The sequence below is a fragment of the Chamaea fasciata genome, unplaced genomic scaffold (assembly GCF_029207755.1).
Source record: "Chamaea fasciata isolate MVZ Bird 193981 ecotype frontalis unplaced genomic scaffold, bChaFas1.0.hap1 SCAF_24, whole genome shotgun sequence".
Taxonomy (NCBI): domain Eukaryota; kingdom Metazoa; phylum Chordata; class Aves; order Passeriformes; family Sylviidae; genus Chamaea; species Chamaea fasciata.
Window position 1 is genome coordinate 5,266,873 of NW_027094109.1, and position 19,489 is coordinate 5,286,361.

Here is a 19,489-nt window from a genome sequence, read left to right on the forward strand (position 1 = left end):
ACAAACACCTGAAACCATCTCTCCCCGTTACCTAGGCTGGGAGTTCTCCTCATACATCCTCTCCTTCCCTTCCTTGAAGAGGCTGATGGTCTGCTTGGTCTTTTTCATCAGGTTCTCCATGAAGACGCGGAAATACTCGTTCTCGCCCAGGGTCTCCATCTTGCCCTCGTAGCGGGACAGGATGGTGCGCAGGTGCTGGTAGGTGTCAGGCAGCAGGTCCAGGATGTAGGGAGGGCTGTTCTTCAGGGCCAGTTTGGGGTTTTGGCACAGACGTACCACCTGTGGGTCGTGGAGAAAGCAGCTGGGTGAGAACTCAGGGAGAGGAGCGCGGTGAGGGGTTCAACGCGAGAAACGTTTGCTGCGACAAATCCCATGACGGAATGCCAGAATCACTGAGGCTGGAAAAGACCTCTGAGATCGAGCCCAGCCCAGAGCACTGAGTGCCACGTCCAGGCTCTCCTTGGACACCTCCACCACCTCCCTGGGCAGCCCCTTCCAAAGCCTGACCATCCCTTCCATGAAAAAATCCCTCCTGATGTCCCACCTGAACATTCCCTGGTGCAGCCTGAGGTCATTTCCTCTTGTCCTGTCACTGCTTGCCCAACACCCGGCTCGCTACAACTTTCTTTCAGGGAGTTTTAGAGTGATAAGGTCTCCCCTGAGCCTCCTTTTCTCCAGGCTATTTTCTCCAGATAGTGAGCTCAGCCACCATAAAAGAATGCAATGTCTGGGCTGAAGTGCATGTGGACTGATGAAACTCATGATAATAAATTTATGTGACAGGGGAGGGGAAAGGAAGCCACTCCACCATCCAGCATAGCCAGATTTTTCCATTATCTAAACTGAGAGAATTAAAGGGAGAGTTGATGGCAAAGCAGCCACTTGAAAAATTGAGCAGTGAACTTTCAGTTATAGAAAGGGCTGGAATTAGAGTTGGGAGGTGAGCTTTGGATCAAGTTCACAAGGTAAGAAGCAGCAGTCTAACCCTGCTATATTCTGTGGTTTCCAGCAGACTTGAGCACAAAACGTAGCTACACTTCCCTAAAGTTCTTCCCTAGAATGAATATTATCTGCCTGCTTAACACCCAGCATATCAATGAGGTCTGAACTCATGACACTGCCAGGTATGAGGGAATTACAGATATCAAACAGTGCAGAATGCAAAACTCATGTAAAGCAGGTAAGAAAAAGGCAAAAGAACAACTTCAGATCCTTTTGCAGTACCTCATTTCCACAAAACCTTGTGAAACCTTCAAGAGGAATTGAGCAGTTCCCTACAGTGCACACTTAAATACCTACTTCCCTTAAACATGGATGGTAAACAGAGCCATTCCTTCTGAAACACTGCTTCAGCACTTCACTTTGCCATTCAGGGCATGTGCAAAAAGCAACCTTGGGAAGTGACACCTCCAATTTTATCTGACTTACACCAGTGCCTGTACCAAGAGCTGACCTGAGCAAGGTTCAGTTTCAGCCAAGAGAAATGCAGACAGCATATCAAAATTCCAACCAGAAAACTCAGACTGCTGGCAAATAAATAAATAAATAAATAAATAAATAAATAAATAAACACCTAAAAAAGCCTCTGCAAGAATACCTGGGGAAAACAAACTACCAAAGCTATCCCTCCATCTTGAGGAGGCTGCCAAGGTGTTGAGATTAAGAGATGGATGGCCAGACAGCTGACTTAGCCAATTGATGCTGATGCCTCAAGTGCTGCTCCCTAGGAGCCTGTGAACATTGTACAGTGAACCATGTCAACAAATTGAGTCAACACATTTGTACTCCCCAAAAAAAAAAAAAAAAAAAAAAAAAAAAGTTTCACTATGAGCATGAATAGGTTCTAAATATGCTCCTCAGACCCAGCTGAGCTGTGCTCTGGGCAGCAAAACCTTTCCTTCAGCAGAAATTGTTTATTATCCAGTGGGTTTAAAACCTTAACAAACACAGTCAGCTCTGAGGAGGAAGCCACATTAAGCAAGCAGAGGCTGCACTTCCCTCAGCCAGCTGGAAACAGAGAACAATTTGGCTGTCACCCTCTGAAAACACCCAGCTATGGGAGCAGCAGACCTGCTGCATTTCAGACTTTGATATCAATTAGAAGAATTCCCCCACAGCAGCACAGAGTTCTGCAAACTGCTCATTCTCAGAGCCCCTGGAAAATGCTACCCAAGAAGTAAAAACCTCGATTAACAGAGGGGTCAAAACTGCTGGTATTTTATTATCAAATCCGCTTCTTTATTTACCAAGCAGATCAAAATTAGCTAAGATGAGCAGGCAAACAACACTGCAGAACCAGGAACTGCTGCCTCCTCGGTGCTTTTATAACACAGCAGCAACAAAAGCAGTGGCATTTTCCTTGTTTCTCTACGTGTGCACTTGCAGCATCATGACAACATCCAAAGGAATGTTCCCAGCCCTGGGAACAGCTGCCCCTCAGCAGCTTTCCACAGGGACCAGCAACGTGGAAGGAAATTGGGCAAAAAGCAGAAAAATATTGGGGTTTTTTTTTGTTTAGGTGTGATGGCAACAAAGAGAAGCAATCCACGGTTTTAAATTCTCATCCAGAAGTTCGCCTGGCTTATGTTGTGTTCCCTGAGGAACAAACCTTTTAGGGAGACATTTTTGGGTTTTTAGACACGCCAATAAAGCTTAGCCTGAAGAGAGGTAGGCCTTGTGTAGAACCTAAAATTTGACTTCACCCATATCCATTTTCCAAAAGCAAGAGGAGAAAAGAATCAAAACCCAGTTTCCCCAACTGAGTTTTGAGGAAAGAATCTGGTATCTACTCATTCTAGGAAAAAATAATCTCCTCTAGATCTTCGAGGCCTGGAATTGAATCTTCCCCTCAACAATCTGCAGCTTGCCTTGACTAACTCTGGATTTCAGAGTCCCAGGCCTGATGAGCATCCAGGGGCTGCTCCCAGGTAAGATTTTCCCTTCTAGGGCACTGCTGAAAACTCATTTTTTCCCTTCCTTTAGCAGCTGAACAGCCAGCTGTACTGCTATCACACCTCATTCCAGCATAAGCCAACAGCAAAACAAATCCTACTCAAACATCTCTTATCTCCTGCTAAACTTGTGCTTGGCCTTTCTTCTGCTCACAATAAAGGCGACCTGCAGTGGCACTTCTCTATATCAGTTCTAGGAACTGAATGGTATCAGGAAACCCTTTAGAGAAGCTTTATCTCAAAGCTCCTCTTCCTCCTCCGTGCCTTCCCACATTTATTCCGCTCTGCTCCATCCCAAGCAGCTCATGACTAACCCACCTATTCCTCAAATACCACCCACAGCAGTGAACTCCAGGAGGGGGGGCTGCATTTCATCTCTGCTCTGCAGAGAAATGCATAAATATCACCTCGTTCAGCTGAAGGGGATGGAAAGGGCTGTTTAATGTCCATGCTCTGTGTGACCACGTGTAGCTGTGGCAGGAATGGCACTGACAAAAAAAAAAAAATTAAAATCTTGGGGCTTTGAATGAAAGAATCTGAAAGATATAAATATGTCAGGCAGCTTATGGAGAGCATTACAGGGGAAAATATTTGGACAAGAATCAACTTGCATAGGAAATTCATCAGTCACATCCGAGAGCAGAGATGCTTTGACAACAGCAGCTAATTATGCAGACTAACAAACGAGGTCGTGAGTGGAGTGTACCCACACAGACACAGCACGCAGCTCTGAGAGGCAAAAACATCATCTATTAAACATGCACACAAGCAGGTTTTTTATCTGCACCTGGAATTTCGCATCCCTGGCCCAGAAATCTCACCCGTTCTCAACACCTTCCCTTCATTTAGCTCCTCTCACCGTGAGTCTCTGTGGGTTTTTGCTACGCCACTGAAAAGATTTTTAATTCAGATATGTTCTCTTGAGCGTGCACAAGTACAGCTGAAATCTAACTGAAATCTGAAAGGCTTTTCAGAGCCAGATCTCTCCTTTGGTACAAACCAGACTGAGCAGGACTTCGAGCCTGAGAGCTTCTGGATGCTGCCTGTGAGTAAACCTGGAGTCCAAAGAGGTTGGTGTAACTTGTGACAAACACAGCAGCAGCCTTGGCTTTTCTGTCAGCGGAGAGAGGACACATCCAACCTGCTATGAAGACCTAAAGCCGTGAAATTCCCCCCCAAGAAACATTTTAAAATGCTGTGACAATCAGCTTTTTTCTAGGCTAGTCTTTTCCTTGGAACACAGCAGGTCACGAGGTCAAACACAAGTTGCTACCTAGATCAACATATCCTGTACGTGAAGATGTGCATTCCTACAGGTTACACTTATTCAGGGTCCTGTCTCCATGCCCAAAGTGCCTTTCCTACATCAGCACTTGTGCTTGGCCCTCAGTGTCTGCAACAGAGCCAATGGCACTTCTCAAAAGGTGGTTTGTTTTTTTTTTTTCCTTTGCCCCAGCCTCACTGTAGGTGATCAAAGCTCATCACAGGCACAGCAAGGCACAACTATAAACCGTGGCTTTTGTGGAGCCAGCCAACACAGAGTGATTTCTTGGCAGGAACAGAATTTAATACGCCTCTAAAGAAGTCATTTGCTCTGCCTGCTTTTAGCACTTACTGCAGGAGGTTCAGACACTGCATGGATAAACAATGCAGGGGAGAGAGAAGGGAAATGCAGATGCCTGAGGGGCAGTTGGAGGAGGGATGCCCAAAATCCCTGCCTGCTCTGCTCCCAGAGGGGAGGGAGGTGGCCAGGGGACAGTCCCCAAGGCCTGGGGGCAACTTGGGTGATGCTCTTACTCCTCACTACTTTCAGGGCCCTGAACTCAGCGTCATAAAATGCACTGCACATTTCAGACTGCAACACGTCCAGCCTAGCCTTGATTTCAGGCCTGAGAAGTAATTATCACTGAAAACCCCACAAAAAATGTTAGATTTTTATAATGTGCCTATTTCTGTGCCTGCACTCACTCTCTCGATCATCCCCTGACAACTCCCCGTGATTTCTGAGAACACTGGACTGACCAGCACACCTAGCCAGGCCAGTAAATCAAATATCCCATCACACCAACAGGCCAAAAGGTCTGGTGCCCTGCCCTCAGCAAGAGCCATTTCCTGGCATTTTAAAAGGAGGAGGAGGAGGAGAGGAGAGTCTTAATGACCCCAGAGAGCCCCTCCTAAAGGTGTGGGACTGGAAAAAGGCCTTTCCAACTCCCACGCCACAAGTTTTTCTTGTTTAACATCACTTGATACTTTATCTTTCTGTAACTACATGCACTTATTGCAAAAGGGTTCATCCAGGCTTTCACAGTTTCTCCTCAGCTCCCAGTTTTAAGGAAAAGGTTTTGTCCTGAGCGCAGCAACACGCTCCTGCTCATTCCAAAAGGAATAACCTGACCTGCCACAAAGCTCCAGCATCCACTACCCACACACCAGGCTCTACCACAGGCCAAGGCACACCTTCCAAGGAGAAAATCCTAAACGTCCCCCTTGTCCTGCTGCTGTCACCACCTGCAGCTCCCCACCAGCCCCTCCCCATCCCCATCCCCTCCAGGATTGGCACTAACGACACGTGTATAGGATTAATACAGATATCACAGAATATCCTGGCTCGGAGGGGACCCACAAGCATCAGCCAGGGCAGCTCCTGGCCTTGCACAGGACACCCCAACAATCCCACCCTGCCCCTGAGAGTGTTGTCCAAGTGCTGAGCTCTGGCAGCCTTAGGGCTGTGACCACTGCCCTGGGGAAGCACCCCAGATCCCCTGAGGCTGTTCTGAATCCTCCATTCCAAACTGTCCCCTCTTCCTCCCCCTGGTTCTTTGCAGAGCTGCTGATCTGCCTTCATCCCTTCCCATCCTGGCCTCCCATCCTGCCTCTGGCCTCTCCTCCATCGCTCACCTCTCCACCAGATTCCACGTGGAATCACAGAATGGTCGGGGTTGGAAAGACCTTAAAGTCCATCTTGTCCCAGTCCCTGGCAGGGACACATTCCACTGACCCTGTCCAACCCGGCCTTGGGCACTGCCAGGGATCCAGGGGCAGCCCCAGCCTCTCTGGGCACCCTGTGCCAGGGCCTGCCCACCCTCCCAGGGAAAAGTTTATTCCCCAAAAGCCATCTAACCCTGCCCTCCATCAGTGTGAAGCCGTTCCCCTTGTCCTGTCACTCCACGCTCACCACATCCTTCCCCCAAAGCGCTGCACCCCACTCTGTGCCCGCACACCTCTCAGCCCCCAAACATTCCCCCTGGAGCCACAGACCCCTCCGTGCCCCAGCCAGCTCCACAGCTCCAGGCTCAGCCCAGATCCCCCAAACCCCCACGGCCGCCCCAGCCCGGGCGCCCGCGGCCGCTTCCACCGCACCGCCCTCCCCACCTTATCCATGAGCTTCCAGCACTTCTCCACCATCTTCTTGTCCACGGCGCCGGGCTGGTGCGGCCCGAGGTGGTGGTGGTGCGGCTGGAACGCGTCCTTCATCAGCCCGATGAGCCCGCCGGGGCCCTTCTTCAGCGGCGCCGACATGGGGGCGCCCACAGCCGGCCCGCGGGGCCCGTCCGGCACCGGGGCCGCGGCCCTGCAGGGGACCGGGCTGAGGGCGCTCCGGGCCGGGCCGGGCCGGGCAGGGCGGCGGCGGCGGCGGCCGTGGGCGGTGGCGGCGGCGGCGGCGCCCGGTTCCAGCGAGGCCCCGCCCTCCCCGCCGCCGCTGATTGGCCGCCCGCCCCCCCGCGCGCCCGGCCGCGCCCCCTGGGCCGGGGCGGAGCCGGCGCTGATTAGCGGGGCAGAGCGGCGCACGCGCGGCGCGGCGGCGTGAGGGCGGCGCGGCGGCCATGGTTGGTGCGGGCGGGGCGGGGCGGGGCGCGGTCGCCATGGGAACGCGGGGGCCGCGCCGACCCCGCCGCCCCCGGCAGGGACCCGCCGCCCTTCCCGTGGCCCTGGGCCGGCTTGCGAAACGGGATCGCTTCCCCTTTCCTCAGGACGCCTTCCCTTTTCTGAGAACGGCCCGGATGCGGGGAAGCGGCGCTACACCCCCCCCACCCCGTCTCCCAGAGAGGGATGTGCCCGAGGCAGGAGCGGCGCCGGCATCCTCATGGCAGGGAGGGAACGGGAACGGGAGAGCGTCCGCTGCGCCTGGCAGGTACCTGAGGCATCTCCCCGCAGAGCCCAGCGGGGCTGAGTCCCCTTCCCGACATCCCGGCTCCGACGGGAGAAGGAGCCGGAGCGGGGCAGTGAGTGCAATAGGGAGAGAAAGGAGGAGCCGGGAGAGAAAATGGGAGCGGGCAGTGAAAAGAGGGCCGGGGAGAGAAAAGGAGATCGGGGAGAGAAAAGGAGCCAGCGAGAGAAAAGCACCAGGGGGTCAAAAGGAGACAAGGGAGAGAAAAGGGAACCAGGGAGTGAAAAAGGACCGGGAAGAGAAAAAGGGACCAGGGAAGCGAAAGGGAAGCAAGGAGTGAGTTTGTCAGAGCTGACACCACCAAACTTTCAAAAAATTACAACATGGGCTTGAAAGTCAGTTGAGTTCTGTTTCTTTTCTGCCTTCAGATCCTCTTTTCATCTCCTCTCCCAGGCAGAAGGACGCCTCCTTTTGCAAAAACCAGCTGTGGCTGGTCCCGCACGGCGTCAGCCTCACCGCAGGGGCTGCGAGGGGGAACCAGGCAAAGGAAAACTGCGGGTGCTGCAGTTTGGCCGCATCGGTTTGGGGAACATGAGCACCCCAAACTCGGGCCTGGAGGTTGGACAGCACAGCCTCAACCTCTGGATCCAACCTCCCTCGAGGGAGCTTTGCTTCCCCTGTGGCACCCACTTGCTGAGGAGCCAAATGGACAGCACAGCGAGAAGCAGCACTAAACACAAGGGAGCCCGGCATGGATTGGCTGTAAAACTCCCTGCCTTCATTTTATTGCCTTTGGTAAAGCTTGGTAAATATTTCTGGGACAGGCAACTCCTTGTCTGGCTTTAATTACCTGGGCAAATTTTCCTAAGGATTATATTGACCTCAAATATGTCAAGGTTTATTGAGGCCGTGTTCCTGAGGCTTTTCCCATTAGGTGCTAATGGATTCTGGCTAATAGTCAAGCCGGATTGACCACCAGCAGGTGCCCTGGCCAGCTCCACGCTACCACAAGTACCTGGGGAGAGAACTGGGGAGGGCAACATGGGCTTTGTGAGAGCCAAGTACAAAAATCACCGTGGCTCTGATCCAAAGAGATCAGGGAACACGCTTGAGTAATTGCATTCCTGACTATCTGCTTCTCTGGGCGTTATTCACTCCACATTGGGGCTGTAGCTACGTGTGAGACCTCAAAGCAAAGGTTGATTTTGATTGGGACTCTTCTGACTGTCTCACTTGGGACTTTTGGGAGGGTTTTACTTGGGACTATTGGGGCAGATGCAGGGACCCCACACCTTGGGGTGGGGTGGGCTTTTCCCACCTCTCCCTTGACCGTTCAGCCCCAAACCAGCCCGCAGCTGGCCAGTCCTGCTCCCTCCTGAGCTGTCAGCTCCCAAAGGCTCTGGACAAGGACTTTTTGCCCCCCAGATGCCTGCAGTGAGCTCAGAGAACACAGGCAGAGCCTTCCCTGCCTGACGGGGCCGTGCTCCAGTATTGCGTTTCCGTTTGCGACCGAGAAGGGGCCGAGGTAAAACCTCAGCCAGAGGTTTGCGGTTCCTGGCCATGTGCAAAGCTCTGTGCTCGTTTTCACTCTCCCACGCTCGGCAGAGAGGTGAAACTTCCCCTGCTGGTATCCCCCCCTGTCCCACTCCCCTAGCGTTGTCACAGCATGAACGGTGCTCTGATGTGTCACCTGCAAGGGGAACCCTCAGGAGCAACACTTGCATGGAGCACAGGGGATGCCTACAGGAGTTTACTCTCACATTCCTGGGGAACAGTGCCCGGGAGCTCTCAGGATGGTGGCTCTCAGCAGCACACCTGGAGAGCTTCCTACATCCACTGCCCAGCTCCAGGCTTGGGAAGAGAGGATGGATCTGGCCCTGGAATGTGCTGCCAAGTCGCAGTGCTGTCCATAACATCACCCACACGAACAGCAGTGTGGATTTGTCCTTTAATCACACCCCAAAAGGGTGATGCAGGAACAGGGTGGTGGTGGGTGGTGGACACTCACTGCCCACAGGTTCAGGGAGAGGACGAGAGGAGCACAGGAGAGGCGTCCATGCACGTGCAGATCTGAGCCAACCCTCAAGTCCCCTGGGTGATGGTGCAGAGGGCAGTGCCTCAGCTCTCCTGGGAACTCCCAGAGGCTGGAGCTGGGCAAGGGCTTCAGTGCAGTGTCCTGAGAAATCCCTGGAGGTAGCTGAGCAGGCAAAGACACAGGTCTGTGGTCGGGTTACAAGGAGCTGCCACTGTGGTTGATAAAAGCTCTGAGCCAGCCTCGGTGAGCAGAGACGAGTCCCTGGGAGTGCCATGCTGCGAGCCAGGCATGGAGACACGGGAGCTGCGTGTGCAGGGTCCATGCTGAGCAGTGCTGAGGCCCCAGGGGCTGGACGTGGCCTGGGTGGAGGTGCTGTGTGGGAGAGCCTGTCCAGAGGCTCCTGGGCTGTTAGAATGCCTGGCACAGCTTCATCTGTTCCTCCTGGCGCTGGCTCTGCGGGGACACGGGTTGGAGAGGCTCTGCCTGGGGCCACACAGCCTCCTCCTGGCAGCACCACAGGTGCCAGGGAAATGTTAGGATGGGCACAACAGGAGGGTGGCAGCACTCAGAGCGCTGCTGCCAGGCTGTGAGCACTGCCCTGAGGGGTTACCTGTATGATCTCTATACTGTTGGCAGCAGCCATCAGCCAGGACACAGGGCCCTTGGGTCCCACCTCAATGTCACAGGGCACAGGGGAGCCACTGCGAGAGGGCAGAGAGGGCGTGCAGGAACCTGAGGCGGGGTCACTGTCCTCTAGGAACTGCAGGGGGGACAGCCCGATCTGGAAGAGCAGAAGAGGGATGGACGCACAGCCCCTGTGGGGGACACCCACCCCACCGTGCAGCCTCGCAGCACCCCAGGGCTCCCCAGCCAGAGCAGGACCGTGCCCCCAAATCCTACCGAGTGATAGAACTCGTCACCGGCGGGGTCGATGACCAGCAGCGTCACCTGATCCTCCCGGGCGCGGATCCTGTGCACGGTCTGCTCGTGGTCCAGCCCCTCGATGCTCTCCCCGTTCACCGCCAGCACACGGTCCCCTTCCTTCATCCCCGCCCGCTCGGCCGGCAGCCCCGCATCCACATCCCACAGGAACTGGCCTGCCACAGCGGGGCAGAGGGAGGGGACAGGCTCGCAGAGGGGAACTGGCTCTGCTCAGCCCCGTGTGCAGGTGGGGACAGGGCCCCGTTGCAGGCACGGAGCTGTCAGCTCTTCCCAACCCTCAGAAATGCCTTGCTCCGGTACAAACCGCCCCTCTCAGCCCCCTCACCTACTCCCCCCGAGCTGCAGTCATCCTCCTTGAGCAGGAACCCGTAGCCGGCAGGACCCTTCACCAGGTGCAGCTCCCGGACCTTGAAGGGGAGCCTGGAGGTGTCTGCCAAGGCGGCCGTGACCCGCAGGCCCCGCAGGCGATAAAACTCCTCCACGGCGCTGGATGCCACCAGCAGTGTCACCTTGTTCCCGCTCTGCTTAAGCTGGATGGGAAGCACAGGGTGCTCAGTGACATTCTCAGCCCCATCCCTCACCCCCCATGCCAGGAGCAGGCACCTTTTTGGTGAGCTGCGTGTGGGAGTAGCTCTTCACGCTGTCCCCGTTCAGCTCCAGCAGCCAGCAGCCTGGTGGCACCCCTGCTCTGTCCGCTGGCCCGTCCTGCAGCACCGACAGCTGGAAGGTGCCCTTGGTGCCTGCAGGAGGAGCAGAAGGGACACTGGGGTGAGTGAGGTGCTACAACGGGGAGGCTCGTGGTGGCAGCATCCTGCTTTACCTTCTGGACACGACACACTGAAGCCAAAGCCGCTTTTGTCCCTCGTGACGTGGCAGAGGCGCGGGCGGATGTCATCCGGCAGCAGCTGGGACAGGTCCCTGCCCAGGGATTTGGCTGCTTCGTAGGAGTCACCATCCAGCACCGCCAGCAGAACCTGGTTCCCGCTAGCCTTGATCTTCTGCACCACCTGGAAGGAGCCAGGCTGTGAACCATGAGCAGGCAGCCCTCTGATGGGGCGGGATCAGGGTCCCTGGGGTCAGCAGGGCCCATGCGTCCTCTGTGCCTTCCCATGGGATGCTCCCAGCTTACCCGGAGGTGGTCCATGTGGTCCACGAAGTGGCCATTGACCTGGAGCAGGCGGTCCCCGTCCTGCAGCCCCCTGCGCTGGGCCACCCCCCCCAGCTCAATCTGCCGGATGACGTGGCCCTGGCAGCCCAGCTCCTCGTGCAGGCAGAAGCCGAAGGTCTCCGTGCTCTCCTTGGTCAGGAGGTAGAAGCGGGGCTCCCCCACGCCCTCGCCATCTGTGTGGGGACACAGCCCGTGAGCAGAGCCCTGCAGGGATCCTCACACAAGTTGTCCACCCCATCCTGGGCTGGGGATCTGCTCATCCCTTCTGTGTTCACCACCCACAGGTCCCCAGTGTGAGAGAGCTCAGGGCCCCAGCAGTGCCCACCACCCCGTGCAGAGACAAGGACACCCTGGGAGAGGAGGGCGTGTATTTACCCGTGTCCTCAGTCAGTGTCAAGGCAGGGTTGTCGATCCCAACTTTGGGGTTAAATTCAAATTTTCTGAAATGATAAAGGGCAGGAGAGGCCACGTTAGTGCAGGATGGCCTTGCCCCTGCCTCCCCCAGCCTTGGGGAGCTTGCTACTCTCAGAATGGGCCAACTGGGGCCTGTGCCTCCTCTTCCTTGGGGAAAGCCAGATGGGAATTCCCTCTTGGACCATTCCCCACATCTCTCCTGAGCCCCAGAAAGCCCCTGGCCAAGGGGAGATCAGCACTTACATGATGGACATCTTGTCTCCCTCGAGCCCTGCAGAGGGAGAGGAGAGGTCAGCACAGGAGGTGGTGGGCTGGGGGCAGACCCCACGCTCTCGAGGACTCAGGGCTTGTCCTCTCTCAGGCTGAGCCTGCCATGCCAGGTGAGGGGGTTTGCCAAGCCCACACAGCCCCCAAGCCCCTCTGTCTCTCAGCACAGGTTGTTCCTTGGCCCTGGCACCACTGTCCTGGACCTGCTGCTCAGGTGCCACGGGCACTCACTACAGGGCCAAAGCAGGGCCAAGCAGATGGGGCTCAGTCCTGGGGGGTCACGGGGCTCTTCAGTGAGGGGGGAGAAGGTTCACCAGGACCCCAGAGAGCTGCTGGAGCCAGCAGAAGGAAACAGAGACCTTCCCCAGCACACAACCCCCATGAAACCCCTCCACACCTCTTTGGGCACAAGGATCCCCAAACCCCGGGAGAGGGGATTCCACCCCAGAATCCCCACGATGAGACCTTTTCCTGCACGCCTCCGGCCTCTCTCCACAGGCTGCCTGGGCTCTGACATTGCTCCACCTGGCAGCAGGGCCTGTGTGTGTGTGGGGAAGGGTCTCCAGAGGATTCCCGGGCACATACCTTTTGTTTGCTTCATGGCTGCAGGGATTGCCAGAGGGAGCAAGGTACAGGGTGAAGTGGCAGGCAAGTGTCCCCGCCTCTTCCAAGACGTCCCAGGTTTAATGGTTAAACAGCCCCGAGTCTCCCCTGCCCTCCCAGCCCCAAGGCACTGCCAGTCGGAGCTGGGAGCAGGGACCAGCACCCCAGGGACACCCAGCTTGGGGACAGCTCCTGGTGGCTTCCAGGGGGTCACACGGGGGGGAAGAGTGACTGGTTCAGCGCTGGAGCAGAGGCGGGCTGCTCCATGGCAGCGCTGTGGGATGGGGAAAGGCAGAACCCTCCACTCCAGCTGCTGGAGGGGTGGCTCTACATTCCTCCCCAGGAAGGGCCCGAAGAGGAGATCAAGTCTTGGTACTAGTGTGCTTCAGTGGAAATAAAGAGGCGCACTTTAATGCTCCCAAAAGATTCACAGACAAGCCCCAATCCTGCTCCCTGCCACCGCTCCGGGCGGGGTGCAGGGGCCGGCTTTCCACAAGCCCAGAAGAGCAAAGTCCCATTTTCTCCTGGCCTGATTTCTGTCCCGTTCCCACACTTCAGCCTCGCCCGCAGATGAGGCTGAGCCCCACACCCCCAGCACCTTTGACAGCACCATCCAGCCAGCATCTCCAGGTAGGTAAGGGCGCAGGGAATGTGCTGCTGGGCACACTTCACTGCCCCAGCCCTGGCTGGTGGATGGGCAGCAGGTTAGAGGCTCCCATCCTGCAGTTTCCCCAGCATTTTCTTGACCTCGCTCTCGACTCGCAGGAATTTGGCTTTCCTCCAGGGATTGGCGGTCTGGCTGCGGCTGCTCTCCAGGTCCTGCAGGAGGAGGGCGAGGTGCTGCCGGACCCGCTCACGGTCCCAGAAGGGCAGGTTCCTCTGCACCACGTTCAGGATGTGGGACCAGTAATCGGAGACGTCGGTGCCCGCCGTGAGGAAAACCAGAGCCCTGACGCCGTCCCGGTCCATGCGCAGGCTGTCAAGTGCCCTCTTGCCATCCTCGCTGATGTCGTTGAAGTAGAGACTGGGAAAGCAGCAGGAGAGACTGGTGAGGGCTGAGGGGAAGGACAGAGGCAGACAGGACAGGGGTCTGTGCGGGCAGAAGGGATGTGGCAGAGCGGACTCACTGCACTTTGTCCAGCGTCTCGTGCCTTTTGGCCACCTCCACCACGCGCAGGGCCGCCGCGTCCGTCAGGGAGTTGTAGCCCAGGTTGAGCTCCTGCAGGTGCTGGTTCTGGGCCAGGTGCTGGGCGATGGCCTCGGCGCCGGGGTCCCCCAGCGCGGTGTGCAGCAGGGACAGCTGCGTCAGCGAGCGGTTCCCGGCCAGCGCCTCGGCCAGGTACCGAGCGCCCTGCTCGCCCACGGGGTTGTTGGCCAGCCTGTGGACACGGGGGCTCAGGGAGTGCCGAGACACGTGGTGGGCAGCCGTGGCAGGGTCATGCAGGGGCGGGGGCTGTACTCACCGCAGGCTGCTCACCACACACTTGTCATGCAGGAGCAGGTCACGGATTTCCTTGCAGGCGTCGGCGCCCAGGCTGTTGAGCTGCAGACTGGTGCAGAGCAAGACACGGGGGGTGACAGGAACAAAATGGCTGTTACCTGTGAGCCCGGCAGCCCTGCCCGCTCCATTTTGCCCATCACCATCCTCCCCGGGCTCCCCAAACTAGGCCACTCCAGGTTTCCTCTCCCAAAGGGAGCACAGTGACACCGCAGCGGAGCATGAGCCAGCAGAGCCAGTGCCAGCAGGAGCAGGGCGAGGGGAAGGGGATGGCGGAATCTTCAGGGGGTGGGTGAAGGTCAGAGGAGGGATCAGGGCTCCATCAAGCCCTCCTGAGCATCTGGAGGAAGGAAGTGCGGCACAGCCCAGCTGCACAGCCCGATCCATCTGTGCCGAGCACGTCTCGCCACCACCTGGGCGGCAGGAAGACCTGCAGCTCCACCAATGTTCTGGAACGTTTGTGGGCACATCTGCACAGCCCAGACTCCCACCTTTGGGACGGCAAACTCCTCACAGAGCTAACGACACGGGCATGCCGGGTAACTTCCCGTAGGGACTCGGGTCTGCCAGGACAGCTGGCAGCCCGCCCAGCCTGTACCAGCTGCAGGGAACTCCCCAAAAATTCCTGCGGGAGGGCGAGCTGGGACTGCAAATCCCAGCATGCAGTGCCCTAGAAAAGCGGCTCAAGGAGTGTTGCATGTTGGAAGCTGTAGTTCCCTAGGTCTGCACTGAGGATAACCATGCCCTTTCCTGAGTTTTCCACACCTGGGCTCCTAAAGCATCCCCGTGATGGGCAGAGGAGAGAAAGAACCCAATTTTTGAGCAGCACCCAAGGGCAGGAGGAGGTGCTACTCACTGGAGAGCTTTGCATCGCAGCAGGACAGGGAAGAGGGTCCTCAAGCTGCCGCTGTCCAGGTTGCAGGAGGTCAGGTTCAGCTCCTCCACCTCGTGGCACGTGGTGCCCATGACAGATGCCAGCACAGAGCACTTGAGAGGGGTCATCTTGACAGAGGAGAGGTTGACAGCACGGAGGGAGCGGACGGCCTCGGCCGTGAAGCGCTCGTTCTGGAACTCGTGAAGGAAGAACAGGTAGTCCATGAGCTCGGAGGGGGGCAGGCCCCTGCGGCCCTTCCTGATCACCGTCTTCTTCATGGCCTGGGCGATCTCAAAGGCCGCCAGGTTCTTGATGGAGCAGCCCAGCTGCTCCAGGATGGCGCGGTTGCGGCGGGACAGGATCCCGCCCATGAAAATGGGGAAGAGCTCGAAGACCTCGTCATCCGGGGCCTCATCGGGGTGGCGCATGGGGCCCTCCACACCCAGGATGCTGGAGTTGATCTGGTCCAAGACGTCGTCGTTGTAGTAGTCCTCCTCTTTGAACAGCTCCTCTGCCATGGTGTGGGCAATGGCGTCCCTGTCCTTGCCGCTCACCCGGGAGAAGTAGCGAGGGAAGATCTTGAGCAGGTTGAAGAGCACGGGGAGGAAGCGCAGGGGCAGCACCTTGGAGACGATGTTCACAACCACAGCCACGTCTTCGCTCACCTTCCCGATGACCTCCGACAGCTCCTTGCCCACTCTCTGGGCCAGGGTCTTCTTCTCGCCCAGCACCACGTAGAGGGCTGCCAGGTACTCCTGCATGGCGGGGATGGTGAAGACAAAGGTGTGCTCCTTGCCCGGCTGCACGCACGGGCTGAGGAAGAAGCGGAAGACGTCGCTGCGGAAAATCTCCAGGAGGTTGAGCTCGCTTTCAGTCTTCATCTCCACCTCGAAGCACTGCCGCAGGTCCTCCTCGGAGAAGCAGGTCTTGCGGGACATCACCCCCTCGTAGGCCAGCTTGCCCACTGTCTTGGCCACGTACTTCATCATGGAGATGTGGGTGGGGTCGGTGCTGTCCAGCACCTCCCCGCTGAAGTTGAGCCTCAGGAAGCTGGTGTAGATGCCAGTCAGGGTCTGGCTGGGAGGAACCGTCCTGGTGAAGTAGAGGAAGTGCAGGGTGGTGCACACCAGCCAGCAGTAGGAGGGCAAGAAGCAGGCGGCCGTTATCTGGTTGTGGCGCTCCAAATTCCTCGACAACATCTCCACCAGGTTCTCCTGCTCTGCTGAGGCGCGATCCTGGCTTTCCTCTCCGGAGCAGCCGGGCTGGCTCAGACGCATCTGGAAGTAGAGCTTCTGCAGGTTGGTGTCGGAGAAGCCGCAGATCTCGGCGTAGCGTCCCACGTACTTGCCGGGGATGCGGCGCACGGCCGAGGGGCGCGTGGTGACGATGATGCTGGCCTGGGGACACAGGGGTGGAGGAGTCTGGGGATGCTCAGCAGGGCACAGCCCACAGAGAAGTGCACTGGATCACCCCATCCACAGGTTGGCGTTCACAAAGCTGCTGCACAAAGGGCGCTGGATCAAACCTGGCCCAGGCAGAGGGGACAGAAGAACTTACCCCATTCCCTCCTGGACGTAAATAAAGTCTGGAAGATCACAGCCTTCCTTACCTTCCCAGGCCTCCCCAAAGATCCCACATGAGGCCACCTTGGCAAGTCCCTCCAGGAGCAGAGGCTGCCTGCTTGCTCCCAGCCAAGATGGACTGCAAATAATTATCCCAACAACCCTGTGATGCCTCAGGGCTCACCCCCAACCTTTTCCCAGCACAAAGGAGTGCAACACTCACCTCGGGCAGGAGGTATTTCCGCAGCAGGTTGACCACGATGGCAGAGGGAGGCACGGGCTCGTTGGGGTCACAGCACAGCTCCGTGCCAGCCAGGCGGAAGTCCAGGTTGAGGCGCTCCAGGCCGTTGAGGATGAAGAGCACCCTGAGGTTGGAAGCCTCCAGCACCGGCACCACGTCCCGGAGGTGCTGGTACTTCTTGGTGATGAGGTGCCTCAGGGACACGTGGGCGTGGCTGTGGGACAGGTCCTCGCAGGAGAAGGGGATGACCAGCTCGAAGCGGGGCAGGCGGCCGTGGCACCAGTCCACCACCATCTTCTTGATGAGGGTGCTCTTGCCCGTGCCCACGGTGCCGTAGAGCACCACGTTCTTCACCTGCCGCCCGCAGGCGTCCACGTCAAAGAGCTTGTGGAGGCTGATGACCTTTCTCCGGGGCTGCTGGAGCTGGTTCTGGATGGTTAAATCAGGGGAGGGCTTCAGAATCTCCTCCAGGGAGCTCTCCCGGATCACTGGGTCCACGTGGACAGCATCCAGCGAGAAGGAAGGGCCGAACTGCCTCTCCTCATTGGGCTGGTGGCTGAACCACGCAGACAGGCTCTTCTGGTGCTTCTTGATGGCACCTGGAAGGAGGAAGGAGTTGGACATGACGAGGGCTTCTCACTGGCAGGGGACTGGGGGAGTTGCCTGCCCCAAGCCACTGCAGAGAGGGGACAGCCCCCAGTTATGGGGAACCCTCACACTGCCCAGGAGAGCAGCTGCCCCCACCCCACTGTGTAGGACCCTCCCTCCACACCAGAGCTGCAAACTCACCAGAAGTGGCCACGTTCCTCAGTGGGGACTGACCATGGCGAGAGGAGCCGGGCTGGGCAGAGCTGTCCTGGGAGTCTCCCTGGAGAGAGCGAACACAGCCCCTGCAGGAGGAGGGACAGTGTCACGGGGAGCAGCTCCAAACCCTGCCTGGGGCGGGGTGGGCAGATCACAAGCGAGGCTGTGGGAAGTGCTGAGAGGAGCCAGCTCACCCCTTCCTTCCCCCACACCACGGGAGAGCGCAGGGCCAGGGTGGGGGCACGGCTGGGAGGTGATGGCACGTCAGCAAGCCACGGGCTGTGCATCCCCAGAAAACCCGTGGAGAGGCAGAGGAGGTGGGCCAGAGTCAGAGCAGGCAGGGAGGTGGGTCTGGGTGTTTTTCTAGGTGGAAGCAAAGCAAAGTGTCCCTGGCGCCAAGGCTCAGCCACCCAGGTGCTGTGGCAGAGAGCCCAAACCGTGTGACACTGACTGTACCTGGGCAGGGAGATGCTGCTTGTGTGAAGGACCTTCCTGAGGAAACACCGGCCTGCAGGACCTGGTGGGGAGGAAGAATGGTCAGGGATGGGCCTGTCCAGCCCAGCAGGGGCCATCCACCCACCCAGGGGCCATCCAGGACCCCACCCAGCCCGCTGGCTTCACACCTGGCTAAGGTGCCCCACACCCCTGCACCGCTGGGGAGGGCTGAGAGCGCAGCTCACCTGGCACGGCGGCAGCACACACAGACACGCCGCGGGTCCCCCTGCTCCCTGCCAGGCACCGCGGCAGCCGCGCCCAGCTGCCCCAGGGCAGGCAGCTCTGGCACCGCATGGCCCGGGACATCCTCCACCTGAAACACAGGCCGGGTGGGTGAGGGGCTCCGGGGGTGCTCAGGGGGCTGTGGGGATGGATGTGGGGCAGCACAGCCCTGCCCAGCCTTACCTGTCCCAGCAGAACCGGCTGTGCTGGCGCTGACTCAGCTCCGCCCCGGCTCAGCAGGGTGATCCTCCGGGAGCACGGGTGGTGCTCACAGCCCCCAACATCCCGGGAAACTGAGGCAGGGGGGGAGAAAGAGATGAGCAAACCCCAGGAGAGCGGAAGGGACGCTCACTCACACTTCCCACAGACCACGCTGTTTCCAGTCCCTTTTAATGCGACCCAGATGGAGAAACCGAGGCACAGGGACGGGGGCAGGGGAGCTGACCTTGAACGCGGGTGCCCCGACCTCGGTGCAGGAAACAAACCCCACTGCGCCCCACCTTCCCAGCCCCTTCCCAGCCCTTCTGCTGAGCCCAGGGCCCTGTGCTGCCGTCCTGCTGCTGAACCCTTCCGGGGACCCCTCTGGGACCCCCGTGGCGCTGGTGGCAGACGTGCCCTGGCTCCCTGTGCCCTCCCCGCTCCCCGGCGAGGCCATGGGACAGGAGCCCGGGCCGGCGGCGGAGCTGGCACCGAGCGAGGCGGCAGCCGCGGGGTTACCTCGTCCAGCAGGATTCCAGCCGGGAAAGCCGAGCCGGCCGTGCCTGAGCTGCCGGGCTCACGGAGCACAGCCCGGAGCTGCCCATCCGCCTCCTGCCATGCCTGTCCCGGGCACGGCTCCGCTGCGGAGGCGGCCGCTTGTGCAGGCAGAACTTCCTGCAACGCCATCCCGCCCTGTCCCGCCCCGCGCCCGGCGCTCGCCAGCTCCCCGAGCAGGATGGGAGAGCGCCTGGAGGCTGCGAGAGATACCCGCACCCTCCTAAACTGCCCAGGATCGGGGGGAGCTGCGATCTTACCAGATGTGCTGCGAGGCGGGGATGTCCTCCGGGCACATCTGGCGGCTCTGCGTCCGCAGCTGCTGCCCGGCTGTGCAACTGCAGCCCGCAAGGATGAGTTCTGCTCCGGAGAGAATCCCTCCCCACGAAGGAGCCGGGGGAGACTGTGCCGGCAGCGCCTGGTCGCGCCTGTTTGACACACGTGATGCTCACACAAACACGCACACCTGTACCTGCCCTCTCGCTGCTGGCAGATCCGCTCTGGCCACCCAGCAGGGGACAGCTGTGTCACTGGGGCCACACACGCTCTCTT

General features: G+C 58.5%; 3 protein-coding genes across 5 annotated transcripts in view; all 3 read right to left on the minus strand.

Annotated features, from left to right (window-relative positions):
- Nucleotides 1–6,614, minus strand: part of CBL (Cbl proto-oncogene) — a 34,130-nt gene extending 27,516 nt beyond the window's left edge. Inside the window, exons 1-2 of the mRNA XM_066203564.1 lie at nucleotides 6,324–6,614; nucleotides 32–279 (exon numbers count right to left, since the gene is read on the minus strand). Of these exons, the coding sequence (XP_066059661.1) occupies nucleotides 32–279; nucleotides 6,324–6,470 (395 nt within the window). The 5' untranslated portion in view covers nucleotides 6,471–6,614. The remainder of the gene's footprint in view (nucleotides 1–31; nucleotides 280–6,323) is intronic.
- Nucleotides 6,615–8,993: 2,379 nt separating this feature from the next.
- Nucleotides 8,994–13,285, minus strand: NHERF4 (NHERF family PDZ scaffold protein 4). 2 transcript variants are annotated; one of them, XM_066203446.1, is made up of 10 exons: nucleotides 13,236–13,285; nucleotides 11,862–11,889; nucleotides 11,580–11,644; nucleotides 11,166–11,377; nucleotides 10,857–11,043; nucleotides 10,640–10,776; nucleotides 10,362–10,566; nucleotides 9,995–10,191; nucleotides 9,705–9,875; nucleotides 8,994–9,547 (listed from the first exon to the last, which is right to left on the minus strand). In XM_066203446.1, the coding sequence occupies exons 2-10, from the start codon at nucleotides 11,870–11,872 to the stop codon at nucleotides 9,503–9,505; spliced, it is 1,230 nt and encodes a 409-aa protein (XP_066059543.1). In that variant the 5' UTR covers nucleotides 11,873–11,889; nucleotides 13,236–13,285; the 3' UTR covers nucleotides 8,994–9,502. The 2 variants fall into 2 exon arrangements, with proteins under 2 accessions (XP_066059543.1, XP_066059542.1); XM_066203445.1 differs by lacking the exon at nucleotides 13,236–13,285 and adding an exon at nucleotides 12,471–12,550.
- On the minus strand, nucleotides 11,352–18,998 carry NLRX1 (NLR family member X1). Of its 2 annotated transcripts, XM_066203444.1 has the most exons (13): nucleotides 18,902–18,998; nucleotides 18,368–18,477; nucleotides 18,148–18,275; nucleotides 17,924–17,984; nucleotides 17,453–17,553; nucleotides 16,646–17,262; nucleotides 14,843–16,257; nucleotides 13,952–14,038; nucleotides 13,616–13,867; nucleotides 13,236–13,512; nucleotides 11,862–11,889; nucleotides 11,580–11,644; nucleotides 11,352–11,377 (listed from the first exon to the last, which is right to left on the minus strand). In XM_066203444.1, coding segments are annotated over exons 3-12 (2,961 nt in total). In that variant the 5' UTR covers nucleotides 18,269–18,275; nucleotides 18,368–18,477; nucleotides 18,902–18,998; the 3' UTR covers nucleotides 11,352–11,377; nucleotides 11,580–11,642. The 2 variants fall into 2 exon arrangements, with proteins under 2 accessions (XP_066059541.1, XP_066059540.1); XM_066203443.1 differs by lacking the exons at nucleotides 11,352–11,377; nucleotides 11,580–11,644; nucleotides 11,862–11,889 and having other exon boundaries at nucleotides 13,191–13,512.
- Nucleotides 18,999–19,489: the final 491 nt, after the last annotated feature.